The sequence below is a fragment of the Anabas testudineus genome, chromosome 1 (assembly GCF_900324465.2).
Source record: "Anabas testudineus chromosome 1, fAnaTes1.2, whole genome shotgun sequence".
Lineage (NCBI taxonomy): Eukaryota > Metazoa > Chordata > Actinopteri > Anabantiformes > Anabantidae > Anabas > Anabas testudineus.
In genome coordinates this window covers 5,163,828-5,183,226 of record NC_046610.1, presented here as the reverse complement: position 1 = coordinate 5,183,226, position 19,399 = coordinate 5,163,828, and the positions used below count along the sequence as shown (strand labels likewise).

Below are 19,399 nucleotides of genomic sequence, written 5' to 3'. Positions count from 1 at the left end.
TGAAAAGCAATTCATTCTCTACAGACGTGTTGTGAAAGTTTTGTGTTTTCATCCGTGAAAGTCTGTTTTCATCTTACCGTCACCTTCAACTTTGTTTATTTTGTCATATTTCAGATATATATATATAATCTGAAACTGTGTTTTCAGGGCTGATGCATTATCATTATGTTCACTATGTTGGATTGCACAAACTAAATTGATTAATATATGTTTAATGTTTATTAATTTATGTTTTATCAAGAGCTAAAACTGCTCTAACAAAACAAGACAACTACAGTCCAGACTTTGGTCTCTCAGAGTTTGTGAGGGACTGAATTTAGAAACGTAATCCAATATAATTGGTTGAGATAATAAACAATTCTTCCAGCTCTAATCGTCTAATTCTAACTTGATGCAGATTAGAAGTAACCATAAATCCAAATCAATGGCTGTCTGAAATAGTCAATGCAGTGCAAAAAACATATTTAAAAACATACATACCATTCAAAATGTTAAAAAAAGCACAAATGTCACACATAGCTCTAGAGTGTGCTGTTTGTATCCCCCTTATTTTAACTGTGCAAACGTGAAATATAATAAAATAAGCAGCTCTCATTGGGAGAGCGTTAAATCTCGGAGTTCTTCATGTTTGTGCAGTAACAGGACCCCCCCTCCCCGCAGCAGCGTTAGAGGTGAACTCTCGGTAATGACAGACCCATATCATCTGTCCAGTGTTGCTCCAGTAGTTTGCAGTCTGGTCCCAGCTCAGCCCCTCCCTCCTGTGAGCTGCAGGCGGATACTGGTCCTCACTGCAGTCCGCAGTACATCCACCGGCGCCCGTCAGAGTGCAGCACACTGCAGTCCATCACACTCCTCCTCCCTGCGCTCCCCTGGCAGGTGGAAAGGACACAGACGGGGCCGGGACAATGTGAGTATCAGCTCCTGCTTATTGGACTTCCTACATAAACCTACTGCACAGACGGACCATGAGGGTTTTTCTGAGGTGTTTAAACCACAGCTGATGATTATTTATAGCGACTTTTCTGCGGCGTCATGCACAGGTAAAGTTGATCTGTGCGTCATCGTCGATCGGCTCTGCGTTCATGGAAATCTGACTAGTTTATTCCACATTTGATAAGCTGCTGCAGCACTTGTGCAAAGCATTAGAACAGATGGATGTGAATCTGGACCGGTGATTGTATTTCTCATGTTTTTTTTTTTTTATTCACATTTTCTCCACAACGGTGTTAAATCAGGAGTTAAGTTTAAACGTCGTTAAGATTGTGATCAGGAAGGTGTTACAAGCGTTAGAGCGATAATCCTCCGTGACCTCGAAACGCCTTTGCTTTTTGAAAAGAGCCTGATGATGCAGCAGATCCCTCTCATCCCCCCCCCACCTGCCTCTGTGCGTCTCCTTTAAGAGCAGGAAAACGCGTCTCATTTCATCTCTGCAGTGCAAACGCCAGAATGCACCACGATGACGCGCAGACTGGCACAAACGCACTCAAAAAGCTTTTTAAAATCTGTGGATCACAAATCCAGATCCACCTGGTTCCCACTTATTGGTCCCTACACTCAGTGACAACAGATTTACATAGCATTCGCTCTCTGAATGAAATATTATAACAACTAATGATAATGAGGGTTTGTGATGTGTGTGTGTTCTTTCCCAGGGTTTTCATCTCCGCCTTTGCATTTTTGGCCCTTGTGGTCTCAGCTGAAGGAAGTGTTGGGTAAGTTCATCTTCAGGTTGACCTAGTAACCCTTTCACAAATGAATATGGGAGACACTTTTGCCCAAAGCAACCAACATCAGTGTTGTTTGTGGGTGAGCTGTGAAGTGTAGCACTGGTGGTTCAGTTAATGACCACGTGCTACGATTGTTGAACCAAAAACAATGGTCTTAAGGAGGCTTTTAACAAGATCTTGGAACCTGCTGCAGGGATTTTGTCACAGATTCAACTGTAAGAGCATTAGAGATGTTGGGCACTAATACAGATGTTACTTTGAGCAAGCTCGCCCCTCTGTATTTACAGAAGTGTTTCTGTCCTCTGACCACTGCAAGGACACTCAGGCCTTCAAAATAAAAGACTTCAGTCAGCTCCAAGGTCAAAACTTTTTTTTTGCTGCTGTGAGATTCTAGAGCAGCCTCCAGCAAAATGCCAGAAAGGAAAAATCAATAGATCACAGGCTGAGAAATTGGCACTATAATTTACATATGGCCCCATAGTGTTGATAGAAATTTAAAACTAATTCATTTTTCCTTTTTATTGCAGAGTGAGTACCAACACCAGCTTCTGCACAGAGTCAAAGGAGTGTCTTGAGTATGAACTAGTCTGCAAAACCGATGAATATGAGGTGAGTGAACAGCAGCACATAGACGTAGATTACAGGGCAGCACAGCTGGTTTTTCTCACACGGCTTTGTTCTTCGCGTTCAGGTGCGACACTTCAGCCCCACTCGCTGGGTGTCAACTGATGCAGAAGCCTATTTCATGGGAGTGGGTGCAGCCCTGGCCTTCAGAAGACTATTCCAGTACATCAATGGAGCCAATCAAGGAGGTCAGGAAAGGACAGAGGCAGGAAATCAGCCTTTATAGTCTTGATGGAGTTTGTTTGTGTTAATCATAAATGTGTGTGTGTCTCATGCGCAGGCGTCCAGATGGAGATGAGCGCCCCCGTCCTAGTAAAGATCCCTGAGGAGACAACGATGTGGGAGCCAGCTATCTACACACTTAACTTCCTGCTGCCAGCAGCCTATCAGGACAAACCACCTGCACCCACCAACGACAAGGTGAGGTTCAGTGACAGGTGATGAGGTGCTCTTATCCTTCCAGTATCCGTGTGTAATTTGATCATTGATGTTTTCTTTCTGATCAATAGAAAGCACTGATGGATGTGCAGCGTTTAGTGCAGTAGGCTCCGGTGCTGCTCTCACTCAGCAAAATAGACATAGTGCTGCCTCATGATCTAGTTTGTTGATGAGGACACGTCCATAAAAAGAACACAAATTGATAATTAACCAAAACTAAACAGTTTAAAAAATAGATCTTCCAGTTCTTCTTGCTAATGACATAAAAGCTTCTTTTTTTTTTTTTTTTTACTGAATTTATTTAAAATAAATTCCAACATCTCTCTCCAGACTTATCCTTGTATTACTAGTTGATTTAACTTGTTTTAATGCATGTATAATGTGTCTCTGTCGTAGCTGTATTTCACTGAGATGCCAGAGGTGGACATGTATGTGAGGAGTTATGGAGGCTGGATGCTGTCAGTCACCTCCAGGCTTCATGCCCACCTGCTGACTAACGAACTGGATCGAGTTCGAGCTTCCTACAACCACAGCTACCACTATGCAGTCGGCTATGACAGGTATTACCCAATCCATTAAAGGGCCTTTTCCCACTCCAGGTGCTTTTCCCGGGGGCCAGGAACCTTTTGAGAAACTGTGTTCCTGTATCTGCGTGTCGGTTGCAAGAACTAGGGTCTATAATTATGAGGACTAGTTCCTGAAACTAGTTCCTAGTTTTACCCCAAAAAAGTGGCAGTGAGCAAATTTGCTTAATTGTCCAAATCACAATTCATTCAAAGAGACCTTTTCCCCAGGGAAGGTTCCTGGGCTTTAGTTTCTAGAAAAAGAGAAGCATCAGAAACGTTCCACCTTAATTTCTAACTTATTTAAACTCATTTTCTTTCTTGATGCTTGATTCTTACACTATTTCACTTCTCTAACTACCATGGTCTTTCTCACTCTTTCCTTGTGTTTTTTTTTTTTGCAGTCCCTTAAAGCTGTTGAACAGACACAATGAGGTGTGGTACGTGGCCGAGGGGGAGCCAGTTTGCACAGATCCACGGGAGCCGACCCCTGCACACACACCCAGGCAGGTTTTGACCGACTCGCCGACAGCCTCCCCGTCTGAGCCTCTCCCACACACGCTCTCCGATTCACCCTCGCTCACTCCCTCCAACATGTCCTCATACACAACAATCAACTCCTCTTCAGAAACGCCCTCTGACACCCCCGCTCTTCCCACATCTAACGCTCCGCCTAGTACTTCATCCCACATCCCCGCTGAAGACGCATTCAGCCAGCCCATCACCGCCGCCCATATCCTGCTGGACCCAACAAGCAACTCCTCCGATCCCATCTCTGCGAGTCCGTCCCTCGAGCCCCACTCTGAAGCTGCACTGTGGAACAGCACGGCACACAGCTCTGTGGACACACAAGCTGACAGTAACCCTGTGGTGAAGCCAGATGATCATTAACAACCTTCACATTTGCTTCAAGCAGCAGTTCCAGGTATAAAATGGAATCTAAAAAGTTAAGAATCAGTGGAGCTATGGCAGAGAGTCGAGTGAATGTGTGTGTTAGATGGCCAGGCTGTTATCTTCCTCCTTATCTCTTTATTCCTGTGAATGACACCAACTCCTTCTTACAGCACTTAGTATTTAACTATATGTTCTATCACGGCTTTGCACCTACTGCTTCCTGCTTCAGCGAACCCGTTTGTGCACTTTGTCATTCTGAGGTTATTACACAGCGGCATCACATAATTAAGTAAGATGTATGTATTAGTTAGGATTCAGTGTCATTGTGTTGAGAGAGAGAGAGAAATGCCTTTTAATGTCAATTTAACCCAAAAAACTAGCAAAGCAACCTAGGACGTCAGTGGAAATCTGTGTGTAACTGATAAATAAAATGTAAGCTGGGCCTGTGCGTGACAATATATTGGTGAATCAGTATACTGTAAAGTCAGTGGGCACTTCATTGGGATCTTTGGTGCAGCCTTAAACCTACGTACTAATGGTTTTATACTGTACAATAATATAGTTTATGAAATTACCTAAATTATTTTATTTAACCTTCGATCAAGCCTTTGTCAGTTATTATAATAATATAAAATTTTTCAATTTCCCTGTTAAAAACTCTTCTTCCCCAATGTCTGAATTAATTACCGTGCTCTGAATTAGATCACGTTTCACTAACGAACAAGGTGACCTACTACTATCCACCTACCTGTACTGTACATGGAGAGAAGTCAGGTTTATCTGATAGATTTAAAAAAAAAAAAAAGTCCTGAGACATTGGTGTTATGTTCGATTTGTATAATACTTAAAATTGACCTAACCTTCTATTCTGCAAACTATTTGCTACGTCACTGTCTGAGTCTGATCTAGTGCTAAGTCCGCCCCAAAGACCCCAAAGAATCACATCTGATCAAACCAATGCAATAAGAGTTATCTGTTAATTACATGCTCTATGTCTCTTAGCTACATACTGTATGTGCTGAGGGAGATGCAATAAAAAAACAAAACATAAACGGTTGTTGGACTCGTATTGTTGGTGACTGGAGCCAATTTTTCACTTTTAACTTGTTTTAAATTTGAAGAATCCTCACTTTGGTGTTGTGGTAAGAGGGAAAACACTGATGGTGCTCTTTCACCTTTAACTGTTTGTTGCACCAAACTACGGTGACTCCGTTTTGTTCCCAGTTCTTCGTTGGTGGCACCAGGATCTGCACCTGCACCAGGTACGCACTTTATGTATAACTCAGAAACTAATAAGTCTGTGTTGTTTTAGCCTGTAATGCTGCCCCCAAGTGACCAAAAAATATATTCATGGAAATCTTTTAACTGTATCTGCAAAAGGATGGATTGCTGCCATCCTTTTCTCTGTGAAAACTCACAGAGAAGCTGCTGTTTACAGGTGAGATTCAAATGAATCACTAATTTCTTAATGTTGTTGTTAAACCGAATCAATGTCAAATGTTGTGGACTGTTCTCAAGGTTAGAAATAATTACAGAGAGAGAGAAGACGAGCTTCAGCGGAGAAAAAAGACAGAGGGAGACATTTGGATTAGTAGACTTTAATCCAGTCTGTTATCTCATACATGAATGCTGGTCTGAAACACACCAATGTAACTGTGTGCACTCTGGTAGGGTTGAGTAGGGATGGCGCTTGATGGCATTTGGCCAAATCTGATTCTGGTTCCGGATTCGCTTATCAAATCTTGTTAGTTTTGTTTTTAGATAAACAAAAACATCAAAGTTAAAAATGTTTACTGGTTTTATTTCTTAACTACCCATCATCCCTAACTAAGTCACAGATTTCTCTAAAGACATGTTGCACTTGACGTTAACACATGGTGAATTCATAGTTGCTCTGCTACAGGTCACAGAAGATGGTGTAACAAACGCCTCACTGTCAAAAGTCAACTTACAGAAAATACCTGCCTTCCTGCCAACATTACATTTTCCAGCTGTTTCCGCCTTGTTGACGTGACCCATTTGATAAACGATTCACTGGCTGCAGATCTTAACAGATCTGGTATTTTCCCACCATGGAACCAGGTATCAGAAGCCCTCCCTCAGTAAGAGCACAACCATTCAGGTTCTAAATGTAAGCTTGGTAAAACAAGTCGTCCTCAGTTTGCTATTAGTTCAGTGTATAAAAGTTGTTTGAATTGGCATCTTATTATAACATAGTTTCATCAAACCACAAGTTTTCACTGTGATATTATTTTAAAAAAAGTATTTATCACATACAGTAAATAACCATTCGAGCTGTGGTAATCTCATCTCTGAGAACCTCGGACATGTTTAGAGATTTTTGACTCTGTCAGTAAACACAGTTTGTCTCTGCATCATACGGTTATGGCTATCTTAATGTCACAGAACGAGTGTGCTTTAAGCCACCTGTTAAACTTGAGACTGTCGTACAAAATAAAAGTCCTGCCAGTAGCTCTGACATGAGAAGGCATTTGTTAAGTTTTCTTTTTTGGCTTAATGTAAAAAAACAAAAGAAAAGAGAAAAGCTTTCTAAGCTTTCTACTACGACGTCAGTCGGGATCAAACAGTAACTGAACGTCTTACGAAAGTTGGTGTTTCTCAATAAACAACGTGGTGAATTGTTCTTTTCTACTGAAAGAAAATTCATTTTTGAGTCTGTACTTCAGACAATGAAGGTATGAGACTTTTTCAAAGTGATTCTTCTTTGTGCAATCAGCCTAACATTTTACAAAACCTTCTTCGATAAACTCTAAATATGAGTGTCTCTGTGTTTTCAGGGCAATAAAATTGTGCCGCTCATGTTTCCATGCACATGTAAAGGGGGAGTATGAATACATTTTTATATTTTGTATTTCTAGTAAAATCCAAGATCAAGACCGGTAAAGTATCTGTAAGCACACACACGCCTAAAACTGCACGTGTGTGCATGTAAATAAGGTTTTTTTCATTTCTGACTGCAGGTTTCACTGTAGCTACAGTGTGATTATAGTGTTTTCTTTAACGACATGTAAATGTGATGTTATGTTCCTCACTTGGAAATAACTGCTTTCTTTGTTATGCTTCCTCTCCTGCTTCCTCCTCCTCCTGCAGCTCCTCCTCCTCCCCCACCTTGCCAGAGTTGACTAGGAATGGTGAAGGCGTCCACGCTCATGCCCATAGTTTTCGAGGGGATGGCGCTGAACTGTTTCCTGTCTGAGCTGTATTTGTAGATCGACTCCACCTGGGTGGAGCTAATTGTCCGTGGGCCCACGCCAACCAATCGCACGAGCTCCTGGGATTCGGGGTTCATGGTGTAAACGCCCCTGAACTGGCAGCTGGAATCGCGGAAGAGGATGAGGAAGTGGTTGGCAGGACTCTTCTCCATCTCCTGAGGTTGGTAGACAGAGGAAGGATCATTTTAGTGTTTCTGTTTCACTCTACTTACTATAATCTGGAAGCAGTAACAGAATTCATAACATGATAAATGAATTAGTGCCATCCATTTTGATAAAAAACAAGACTATCTACCTCAACTATCTTGCTTTTCTGTGCCTCGTTGACTTTTCCAGCCAGGCAGCAGCGAGAGAGAGCGTTGTGAATGATAAATTTGTTGGACTTGAAGCTCGGCTCTTTGAAGAGCTTTGGACCTACAAACACAAACATGATAACGTGCACAGCTGTAAACAATTTGCCAATACATAAAAGTATTTAGAAACTGAGTGATATTAGACACCTGTGTATTCAGGGGCAGGTGACGTCCCAGTGGAGCTATTCTCCCAATCCTTATCTCCATTCTGATTGGCCAGCCTACTTGGTGTCACGCATCCTGAAGGTGAATCAGGACGGCTGCAGCAAAATGGTCAAACAATAAACAAAGAGTAGCAATATAATAGAAGGACATAAATATGATATATCAATATAGATACAAGTATGTCAGATATATGACATATAAAATCAGTCCCTAATTACACAGTGCAGTAATTCTAACAGGCCACCAGGTGTAATTTTCATTAGTAGAAGCCTCGAAGCTTTAAATGTTTTCATTTTAGAAAGTGTCAGTCCAACACTTTCTAAGTTTTCCTTATGACATTAACCTCCTTATACACCTGCCATAACTCCATAAAGTGCATTTCTTGTCTTTTTCTTAATATTTTTTAACCCAAAGAACTCTCAGCTCTCATGCTACTGTGATATGATAACAGCATTAGTATTTAATTTAGAGTAATGTGGTTGCGTGTTGTCGAGGCGCTAGTCTGACTCGAGGTGCTACACAAGTGAAAAATCTGTTATGTAATGTTGTGAGAATCCATTGGTTGGTGAAATATTTAACATAGGATGCAAAAATAGTACCTGTGCAACTTCTTAGTGGGGCCACTACTATTGTTTCCTGGCTCATCTGTAGCAGCCAGGTTGAGGGAAGAGTGAGAGTAGACTTTGGTCAACTTGGATCCTAGAGAAACAAAATGAAATCATAAACGTTAGTTAGTCGACCACTCTACTTGAGGTACTTCACTTGTTAACTTGTCTATGTGTGATTTTACCGGTTGTTCCCTTGGCTGGGCTCAGAGACAGCTGCGTTTCCTCCCTGGTCATGCTGCGAGGCCGAGAGCGTGTTTTCTTAGCCGAAGATCGTCCTTGATTGGACGATTTCTGCTTCAACACTTTGTCCAAGTCCTCCATGATCCTAAGCTGCTGCCGGCGTGCGTACTCCCCTCGTGTGAAATCACCACGACGAGCCGGAGTAGCAGGAGGCGTGGGGGAAGTGGAGGTGGTGCCTGCAGGTGGAGTGTTGGAGGGAGAAGCCCCTCTTTTGTCTGTGGACGCTGGTCTGAAACCAGGAGGAACTTACTTTTACACAGGTTTGGATGAGCAGACAAATCTAATTAAGTATGATTAGGGATCCACTTTGTGTGTAAATGTGAGTATTACCTGTTTTCCCTTTCTTGCTCATGCCACTGTCTCCTCTTCTTCAACTCCTCCGTTCTCTTCTGCTGTCGTTCCAACAGGAGAGCTCTACGTTGGGCCATCTCTCCCTCACTATGTACCTCCTCCTACAACCACAAGATCATACAGTAAATACAAATCGTGACACAATTCATATGCATGCATTAACAAATTTCTCCTCACCTTAAAGAAAAATCCTACTCCTCCTCGAGTTTCCAGCTCATTCTGTTCTCCACTCGCTTCCAGAGTTTCTGTCTGTTCTTCTTTCGATTCAGTTTGTTGCTCTGGCAAATCCCCGGCTTCCATGGCTAGATGCAGCTGCTCTATAGGACCTAAGGGTTCTGCAGTGAGTGTTCTGGCAGGTTCTGCCGCAGATTCTGTGTGGTCACTCATGGAATCAGATGAAAACTCCTGCCCTTCATCGGTGGGTTCATCACTGCCCCCCTCTGGCCCTCCAAGAGATGACAATGAGACCGCAATCAGCCTGCAGTGATTTCCTGCCCCTGCACCTGCATCTCCACCTCTTCCTCCTTCACCTCCTGCGCTGTAAGCAGCAGACAGGGACAAAGTCTCGCTCTCGAATGAGCACTCTGAGGGAGCCCCAGAGCTGCTGCCACCAGCTGCCCTGGCATGATCTTGTCTGGGCTGCATCAAGACCGGCAGCCCTCCGACAGCCTCTGCATTCTCCTGTTCCAGCTCCAAACTGAACTGGGTTGGCGTCTCGCTAGAGCCTGTGTCTGAGGTGCTCTCATCAGGCTGTGGTGGCTGGGTCAGCTGTAGAGTCTCCTGAGGGGTCCGAGGCCCACCAATGCGGAAGGTGGAGGACGTCTGTACCTGACACTTGCTGGGGGACACACGTCGCAGGTGAGGGAGGGTGTCCACATTCTGGGTTGGTGTCAGGACACGATTGAGCGGAGGGAACTTGAGTTCGGATGGCCGTGGGTGAGGCTGATGTTGAGGGCGTGTTTGGTGTTTGGGGCTCCGGGGAGTTGCGGCGGCGTGGATCTTAGTGCGAGGAGCAGGGCAGGAGGAGGAGATGATCGTTTTTGGGGAGGTGGACGAAGAGAGAACGTGAGACCGCCGTGACGGCGAGGAGGCAGAGGAAGTACTGGGCCCAGAAGGAATCACCCAGGCCTTGCTAGTGCTCCTCGTTGCAGCCTTTGTTGGGGTTCTTGGTGGTGTCTTTGTTGGGGTGTGAGGAGGGGTTCTTGGTGGCGTTCTAGTGTTACTTCTATGTGTTAATTTTGTAGTGTTCTTGGGTGCATTTCTGGGTCTTTGGCTGTTCATGAGCTGCTGTTGCTGTTCTGTAAGTTTCTGCATGTCCTTCTGCAGTGACTGCAGAGCTTCACTCAGCTTTTGCACCACTTCGTTGTACTCCACAAAGGCAGTTTCACTTGGCTTCTCTTTTTCTGCTGCTTTCTTACTTTCAATAGAGAATGTGACCTGCTTCTCTAAACGAGGAGGATTCGAAACAGACGGCTTCTCTTTCTCCTTATCTACATCTTTTTCTTTTTCCTTGTCTTTCTCTTCCTCCTGATTTAATTGCTCCTCCATGCGAGTGAGGCGCTCATCTAGGCTAAGATTATCCTCCTCTACTCCCTCCCCTCCTCCTTCTCCTTGCTCTCTTTTCAGCTGGAGGAAAGCAGTTTTTCCAAGTCTCTGTCTATGTTTGGCAAAGATGGCTTCAATGCGTCTTTTCTGTGCTTCAATGCTTTTGCGTTTTTCCTCTAGACGAGCCCCTAACTCCCAGGCTTCGGAGCCTGGTTCAGGGCCTCTGGGGCCTGGGCTGCCCTGGCAACCAGGTGTCCCTGCTGGGGTGGAGGGTGTATGTGGAGTTCCTGGGGTATTTGGGGTAGGGGCAGAGGCTGACTCTTCCCCTGGAGCTGCAGAATGTCTTCTTCTGTTGTCTCGCCGCTCAGCAAAGCTCGTCATCCGCGGACTGTTGCTGGTGCCGTTGTTGTTGCTGTTTCCCTGGCGACCGTTGCTGGGTCGAATATTACCAGGGGCATTTCTGGGGGTATCATCTGATGCTTCGGAGGAGTCAACACTGCCATCTCTTAGCACAGAGTCATCATCACGTGACATATCAGATGTCCTTCCTGATCTCTCCCTCCTCTCTCCTCTTCCTTGCCTTTGAGTATCACCCACTTCTCCTCCAACAGGCCGGTGGAGGATGCCAGAGTGAGTGGGAGCAGAGCTGCTCAGCAGAGGATTATCCTCCTGAGGGCAGTGCAGGAAGAAACCAGCAGGAGCTCCCTCGGGTCTTAACCTGGCCTCTGGTCTTTCACTCAACACTCCTCTTCCACTCTTCTCTGCTATCCTTCCCTTTTTCCGATCTTTGCTGCTGGGTGTATGGACCGCCTGGAGCGCCTCCTCAATGGTCGGCAACTCTCCCATCGGTGCTGTGTGTGCATAAGGGCCCCAGGAGGAGCGCTGCGACGGAGCTGAAGCGCTGACCAGGTGACTGAGATCCTCTGGTGGGCTATATGGGACGCGAGTCATCGCTGTCGAGGTCACAGATGAGGTCATTGCAGGGATGCCGGTGCCGAGGCTGTCAGTGCTGACAGAGCGAAACACAGAATCTATTGGGTTTCCCATGACAATGTCAACATCACTGTCCAGCCCAAATGGGATGCTGAAAGTCACTGCTGACAGAGGACGACTGCAGAGAGGTGGGGGATGATGCCAGGATGGACAAATGGATGGGTTGTGCCAGACACGTATGGAAAAGCAGAGACCACAGTAGCCAAAGTAAGAAGATTTTAAAAAAATCAAGATAAAATATGAGTACAACACCACAGCGAGTAAAGAAATCAGTTTTAAGTTTATTTACCTGATTTGTTTCTTTGTCCAACTTTTATTTTCTGAAAAGACAGAAACCAATAAATCAGTCTCTACACTTGTATAATGGTTATTTCCTTTCAAAGAAACATTTCTGTATGCAGTCTCTCTTACCTGGTGACACTGGTGAGGAGATTGGCACAAAGGGTTGTTTGAAGATGAAGGAAGGGGAACCACTGGAACAGGGCAAAACAGTAAAATGATATTCAGTCACAACTTAAAATGTCTTTGATTCTGAACTCAAACAAATGTGTCTCCACATCTGATTGATCTTATTTCTTCTCAACTTTAACAGGTCCTATTCTATTGTTTTTGTTTTGTTTTTGTTTTGTTTTTATTATTTTAGTTGGGTTGAAATCGCATGCTGCCGTGGTTATCAAACTTTTTATTGCCTACTGTTCTGTCGACACTATTTAGAAACTTAAACTGTTAATAAAATAAATAAATTACTATAATCTTGAGATATATGTAATTTTTGATTAATACTGTCTTGTTGGAGTATACAACAATATGGTGTCTCCATCACTCTTGGCTAACGTGATAAATCCTTAGGAACTTTCTCCAAATTCACCACAGTGATCTGGTTAGAAAAATGGTAAAACATATGGGCGGCTGTGAGAGCTGAAACAAAGAAAGAGTTGATGACAGGATGTTTTAAATACCTGTTGCTGTTCCGACTGACAGGACTCGTACAGTTCAGTAACACCGAGACATCTGAAAGAGAACAAAGCGCTTTCTGATGCTGCTAATCAATTAAGATTAATTTATCAAACAGAAACGGCTAATGCTGAAATAATAGAGGCATGTATTAGTTACAAACTACATCACAGACCTGTGAGGTCGATGGGTTGTATGGGTTGGACAAAATCCGGCTTCTTAACCTCAAACCACTCCAGCAGCTCTGCTATGAAGCTCATGATGTTCAGCTAAGGAAAACAGCATATTAGATTTCTAAGAAGATGAAAGATTCAATCTTTGGGCCTGTTTTAGATTTTCTTTAAATCAGTATGTTAATGCTGCAGGGTACATAACACAAAAGTATCACAAAGTGCAAATGAATAATGCAAAGATACTGAACTATCACGACAGTGAGCAGCTGTGTGCATCTCTTTAATTCTACTTATACATGTAATTAGTTATAATCCTAAAAAGATTATTTCCTGAAAGTAACTCAGATGCACATACTATTAATGTGGGGGTATACACACATATACTAAAAGGTTTTAGTGGCTGGTGTTGATGCACTGTGCTTTTTGCAAAGGTTTAAAGTAGGGCTTTGTTTAAAAATCAATAGTTGTCACAAATAATCTAAAACTATAAGAAAACCTAAAAACTTCACTCAAGCTAATATGTGAAAGGTCATGTACAGATGTATATTCTTACATGGAGAACAGGTGGTGCGTAGAGCAGGTCCTCCACAGCGAGAGGGCAGCAACTCTGTAAGTTGCTGTCAGAAAACTCCTTAATCAGCTGCAGGTTGTAGAGACTGTCAGCGACCGACATAGTGTCCTTCAGACACACATCTGGAAAGAGCAGAAACAGAAGTATATTAATATGTAGTAATCTGAATCAGAAATACAGCATTTAAACCTAAATTTAAAAATATTTTAATATTGAAATCTTGCAGCAAAATGGAAAAAAAAAAACAACTAGACCTCTCTAATGTATTGTGAACTCCATAATATAATGTAAAAATGATACTAATCTATTAATATGCAACCTTTCAATGCTCAGTAAACACATCTTGGGTCCATCATTTAAGTTGTTGAGTGTCTGGAAGCATGCATTAGCTAAATCTTTATGTGTGAATGTGTGTTAGCAGCTGAGCTCATGTGTGTACCCTCTAGAGGTAGCAAGCTGGGGCAGTAGTAGTGCAACACAGCAGCTATAGCACAGCCATTAGACAGATCTTTGACCGCAGAGACCAGAGGGAAAGTAGGAGTCAGCTTAGACTGCACTTTGTCCTTCCTATAACGGATCTGGTGGAGAGAAAGAGGGGAGGAAGAGGGTAAAGAGAGGAAGAGTTGCACCAAGACCAGTAAGAAATTGAAACAACAAATGGGAAAGTGTGGGAAAGAGGAGGGAGGTAGATACAGAAAAAAAGAAATATATATGAAAACGTAAGGTTTATGGTATGTTTAAGAGATGTAGAAAAGTGAGAAAAGAAGTAATAACTATAACAATCAACTCAATCTGTGAAGCCATCCAAACCTCAGGAAAATTGCAAAGAGAAGAAAACCCACAGAAACACAGCAAGACCAGTGATGCCTCAGTTAAATAAAAAAGCACACATACACACCAACCAAAAGGTGCAGTGCAAAGCCTAAAAAGGCATTACAAAAACTGAACATATGTACAATGAACAGAAAACTGTGGCTGGAAAACATGACTGTGCACCAATCAGTCACTGCTTTAACACCACCCGGTGTCTTAATGTTGTGGTGGTCATCATAGCTGCAGACTGTTCTGATGTTGACACCAGTCCACCACAACATTAAAAAACCACCAGATGGCTTTAAGTGACTGGTGTCAAAGAAAGAAAGGATGTTTTTCCTCCATTGGCCATGCAGCATAAACAGGCACTGAAGGCATTGTGAGCCTTTACTTCTATCAGATAACTTTAGAATGATATAATATGACTAAGATGAACTTTTTAAAATGGTGAATATTACAGCCCAGAAACCAAAACCAAATGCTGCATGTCTAAGTGCATCCATTGTACGTTGTGTAGCCTTGTTGCAGGAGGACCAAATGGTCCAACTACACCTCCTACAACATGGCTGTGTGAAAGAAAGTCGGAGAAACATAAACAAATATGGATATATAGTGTCACAAGGTGATGAGTTTAAATTGATTCATCCAACCTCGGGGTTGGAACGGTGATTAGTTCACAGTCAGTCAGTAGTTGGTCAAAAGCATGTAAGAGGTGTGGCGATTGGTCGTTCAGTCCGTCAGTCGAGTGAGTTGCTACGGGAGATGTGGGGGATGAGGATGAGACAAGAGCGAGGTGTTATACGTTACCACTGGTGGTTTATTCCCCGACTCCTTCAAACAAAAAGCGATAGCATGCTGGATGGGGGGGATGGCAGAGAGAGGGAAACAAGCATAAATGACAAGGGGCCCGGTCATCATGGGAACCGCCACACCACAGTCACATGGCACTACTCAGGGAGAGAGGAGCAACGGAGGGAGGAGGAGGAGGAGGAGGAGGAGAGGAAGGGGACAAACAAAGCGGTGCAGAGGTTGTTTTAAAAATTAGCTGCAGAGTAACGTCACCTCTCTCCCTCCTCTCCAACATCTCCTTCTCCCCCTCGGCTCAATAAATCTGGGCAGTTTGAGATGGAACTGATGGCTAGATGTAAGTCGGAAACACCCTCAGCAGTTATTAATAACAGGTAGTTACAGGACATTTTAGTGGCAGTATTGGGCTGGTTAAAAAGGTCCGCAGATATACCAAGACAATGCCGTCATACACAAAGATACTTCTTCTAACAGGTCAGATAAGAGGAGAGTGTGGCATTTCCAGCGGGCACAATAACATCAGCCATAGCAGATGGACAGACTCCAAGATAAAGACAGACAGGAGAAGAATACACTTACGGGAACTAGCTTCCAGTACCAGCGTGTGGATTGGGACTGTCGGACAGCGCGGCATGACATGGGATGCACCAATGGGAGGAAACAGAGAAAGCAGAGCAAGGTTGATGTTAGAAGCTTCAGTAGCACAGCTACAGTGTGAGAATCAGTGGCAAACGTTGTGTTTTTACCATTTCCTGAGCAGGCTGCAGGTCGGTACACGTCTGCGACTTGGGGGGCTCCTCTTCTTCTGTGCTTTCTCTCAACATCTGGTTCAGCTGTAAGCACAAGACAACAACAATAAAAGCAAGTGAGACGCTGCAGCAGAGCATTATGGGTAGTGTGTCTATGAGTTCATCAGCTCGAGGTCTCACCCTGTTAACCCAGAAGAGCAGCGCGTTTTCCCATGGGGCCCCGACGCCCATCTGCTCTGCCTCCACCGCCATCTTCACTCTGCCCACGGTCTCTTTGGCAGCCAGCGACATCAGCGCATCAATCAAAGCGAGGTGGGACTTCTGCACGAGTCCGGGAGAAGAGGGACAGCTTAATGAAGTATGAATTCTATAGATGCCAGAACATTACAAAAGTGAAACAACAAACACACACAGAGTTGTACGAACCGTCTTGATGGAGACGTTGCTAAGGTCCTCCTCGGTGACATCTGCACCCTGGACTTTGGGCGCAAACCCTTTTTTAATGAGGAACTGCAGCAAGGCCGAGTTGTCAGCCGGAGACTCCTGCGATGCCGGCACAGAGACCCTGTGTGCCTCGGCCAGCAGAGCTTGAACGCGGCAGTAGATCTCCGGGGAGAGGAGCAGCTTCGACACAGCCGGCTTGAGGTGCTCTTGGTCATACTGGTCCTTGTAAAGTGGCTCCCGCAACTCTACAGGAACATTTTCTAAAAGAGAAGAATATTCTGTGAGATTTTTAATAACAACATGGCTACGGTTGGTTGTTCTGGTGAACTCTCTAAATGACTTTATAGACATTTATAGTACCCACAGGATGAATTCTACATTGGATGCTCTGACATTTAGCAGCAGGTCGACTTTCCTGGATTTCAGCGAAATGTCTAGACGGCTATTGGATGACTAGTTATTTAACTGTTCTCTTATACTGATAGACTCACAGAAAAGACAATATGTTTCACAAAGGATGTATCCTAATAACATGTGATCCCAGATGTTAAGAGTTGCACCCATGGCTGTAAAAGAAAAAGAAACAAACGTGCTTATGAAACCTCAGACTTAATATTTCAGTGAATGGTGCGAGTTGAAGTAGTCTCCTCAAGATAATTACTAAAATATTATCTGTTCTTGAAAAGATATTCGCTGAGCTGCGAGTGAGGAGAAACAGAACCATGAAAATTATGGTGCAGTTTATATGATTTCTTGCCTCCCTGATATAAGAGATGGCAATAAAATGAGTCAGCATCCCTGCATTGTTCTTTGAAAAAGAGGGAGACGCCTGTTGTAACGCTATTGCAGAGAATCACTTTGCCAACACATTGTCCCATGTGGAAGAAGTCACAAAGGCCAAGAAGGACCCTGCCAAGAGTCTGACTCCACTATGTTATCTGTTGTGGAGGAGACAATGAAATAGCTACTGGATAAAAGTAGAGACGTTTCCCCGAAAGGGAAATCATGTGACAGCAAGAGACAGTATCTGACGGCAGGAGAGAATAATGTCATCGTCTGCATGAGCAGCTCAGCTGGGGTACCCAGACAAGAGTGGGCGTCTGTCCACATCAAGTTATCTATGATGTGCAAGAAGCTCAGACCGTGATGAGTGGGTCATTTCATAGACACTACACACACACCAGAGAGAGAAACAGAGACACGCACTTTCCTGACTGACCTATATTCCAACTCCGCAGCCTCTGGATGTCTGAAGGAGTCGGGATAATCTTGAAAATGGGATGGGACTCAAAGGGAATATCAGAGCCTACATCTCTCCGATTTCCTCTCTCAGTCAATCCTCTTTTCTTCCAAGCTTTTACCACGTCGGCTTTTCTACTCCTTCATCCACCCACACACATCTAACCTCGACTCGTAATGAGACTACAACTCTGTTGTAAAGTTTCCTAACGTAACTCTCGAGAAGAGAAGAATGAATCTATCCGTTTCAGTAAATAAACAACCGTGCGACACACATGCTCTGTTTGGGGCTAAACCTTCGGCCTCCACACTCTGCAGCATTCGGAGGAAATAGGACTCTCGTCACTATGGGAACGGTGGAAATGGAAAGTGGCCAATTTGTCCCCAACTCAGCAGAGGGAATGAGACTGGACTACAGAGCAGGACCCAGTTAACCCATTTAACACTGTACTAATTTAATCAGGAACAGAAACAGCCCTTCATTGGACTGTGACGAACGTCCTCAGACACAAACTCACCAGAAATGCACAGTATCATGTTAGAGGTCTGTTAAATCTGTTCTCACATTGCTTCTTATCATACATTTAGTACTGCACATTATTCATCTGATCTCATGTAAGTTATTAGATGTCTGTTATAGTCTGTATGCTTCTGTCTGTTCAGGCCAGTTTTGTTGTTTATTTCTATGTAAAAATCAAAAGTAGCAGGAAGTAATGTCACGGACAAAGTTATTCCGTGTAGCTGTGATTGTTTGACCATGTCAGATCCTTTAAATCAGCATCAGATACGTGTGTGTGTGTGTGTGTGTGTGTGTGTGTGTGTGTGTGTGTGTGTGTGTGGTTTTATTAGTGCTATCTCCTTCTGGGCTTCCATTAAAATTCTATGAACCACCCACTGGGCATTTTCTAGTTGACAGACAACAATGAAGCCTCCCCGCTGAGGTTTCCAGCTCATCTCTTCTCTCCCCGTCCCACTGACGCGTAGACTGGACGAATACAACATGAAATCCCGTCTACATCCATTACTACAGCAAACAAACCCTGGATTGTTACATAAAGGATCACTATGTGAGTTTACTGTAGTTTTAGTCTGAGTGTGACATCAGTGTGTCGGTGACCAGAGCCTGAACCTACACACTGCTGATGCTTTTTACTGCTGCATGAGCTGGAGTTGATAAAATAGGAATTTAAAAAAGGGATTTGCAGCTTTGTCTCTCATCACCCGTTAAAGTCCCAGCTAGGACCACCTTACAGTATGATGTCATCCACTACAACACAAACTAGAAAGAGCAGATCTGAATCAACACTGCTGACACATCGAACCAGCATTTTAACATCCATGACCATGGGATCAGAATGAGCAGGTGCTACAGTTCTTGATTGGATATTATTCAGCCTGCATGCACAAATCATAGTTTATTCTCATTGAATCTGGTTTATCTGCAGCAGTTGCCACAAAAAGAAACCTCCTGTGTCACCTTCACTACACCGTGCCATGCGTTATAGCCCAACGTGCGTGCGTAACACTGACACAAATATTATGCGGTCTTGACCCATTTCCAGCCTGCTCACACATAAGCTATAGATACAGTCTGGATCCGTTTGGACTGAGCAGTGTTAAATTATAGATCTTAAACCCCTCTCTTGGCTCCTGGTTGTGTTTTAGCAGGCGAATCCCTGCACAGGCCCGAAGTAGCGGCTCTGACAAAAGGCTTTGTTGCACTGCAGCGATGACAGCCTCCAGTTCCTTCATGCATCACGTACCATTGAGGAGATCCCTCCTGACCAGCCTCATATTCATGTCAATAACTGGCTGAAAAGCCTCCTCAGTAATATGGCAGCCTACATGCAGTGTTAGAGCTGCCGCGGAGGAACGGGCAGGGTAACCATATGAGCTGGCAGCGGTTTGTAAGGAG

The 19,399-nt window shown here is 43.9% G+C and overlaps 2 protein-coding genes across 6 annotated transcripts in view; one reads left to right on the top strand and one right to left on the bottom strand.

Annotated features, from left to right (window-relative positions):
* The first annotated feature begins 737 nt into the window (after positions 1-737).
* Positions 738-5,291, top strand: soul5l (heme-binding protein soul5, like). 2 transcript variants are annotated; one of them, XM_026359256.1, is made up of 7 exons: positions 738-907; positions 1,653-1,712; positions 2,255-2,336; positions 2,419-2,539; positions 2,632-2,771; positions 3,186-3,349; positions 3,757-5,291. In XM_026359256.1, coding segments are annotated over exons 1-7 (1,056 nt in total). In that variant the 5' UTR covers positions 738-905; the 3' UTR covers positions 4,244-5,291. The 2 variants fall into 2 exon arrangements, with proteins under 2 accessions (XP_026215041.1, XP_026215040.1); XM_026359255.1 differs by lacking the exon at positions 738-907 and adding an exon at positions 914-1,040.
* A 567-nt stretch (positions 5,292-5,858) lies between these two features.
* Positions 5,859-19,399, bottom strand: part of LOC113162545 (calmodulin-regulated spectrin-associated protein 3-like) — a 16,364-nt gene continuing 2,823 nt past the window's right edge. The window contains exons 3-20 of one of the 4 annotated variants that reach the window (XM_026360722.2): positions 16,228-16,505; positions 15,982-16,122; positions 15,799-15,885; positions 15,632-15,667; positions 15,053-15,100; positions 13,872-14,010; positions 13,415-13,554; positions 12,864-12,957; positions 12,694-12,745; positions 12,146-12,207; positions 12,024-12,054; positions 9,374-11,852; positions 9,176-9,297; positions 8,788-9,074; positions 8,597-8,696; positions 7,980-8,092; positions 7,775-7,893; positions 5,859-7,634 (exon numbers count right to left, since the gene is read on the bottom strand). In XM_026360722.2, the coding sequence (XP_026216507.1) occupies positions 7,296-7,634; positions 7,775-7,893; positions 7,980-8,092; positions 8,597-8,696; positions 8,788-9,074; positions 9,176-9,297; positions 9,374-11,852; positions 12,024-12,054; positions 12,146-12,207; positions 12,694-12,745; positions 12,864-12,957; positions 13,415-13,554; positions 13,872-14,010; positions 15,053-15,100; positions 15,632-15,667; positions 15,799-15,885; positions 15,982-16,122; positions 16,228-16,505 (4,667 nt within the window). In that variant the 3' untranslated portion in view covers positions 5,859-7,295. Of the gene's footprint in view, positions 7,635-7,774; positions 7,894-7,979; positions 8,093-8,596; positions 8,697-8,787; positions 9,075-9,175; positions 9,298-9,373; positions 11,853-12,023; positions 12,055-12,145; positions 12,208-12,693; positions 12,746-12,863; positions 12,958-13,414; positions 13,555-13,871; positions 14,011-15,052; positions 15,101-15,631; positions 15,668-15,798; positions 15,886-15,981; positions 16,123-16,227; positions 16,506-19,399 lie in introns of those variants that run through there. The other 3 variants (XM_026360723.1, XM_026360725.1, XM_026360726.1) reach the window with 3 other exon arrangements.

What these genes read in the sequence shown, in the direction of transcription:
- soul5l (XM_026359255.1), top strand. An exon ending in TCAGCTGAAGGAAGTGTTGG is followed by an intron (nt 1,713 to 2,254) that starts GTAAGTTCATCT and finishes TTTTTATTGCAG; the next exon opens with AGTGAGTACCAACACCAGCT. An exon ending in GCAAAACCGATGAATATGAG is followed by an intron (nt 2,337 to 2,418) that starts GTGAGTGAACAG and finishes CTTCGCGTTCAG; the next exon opens with GTGCGACACTTCAGCCCCAC.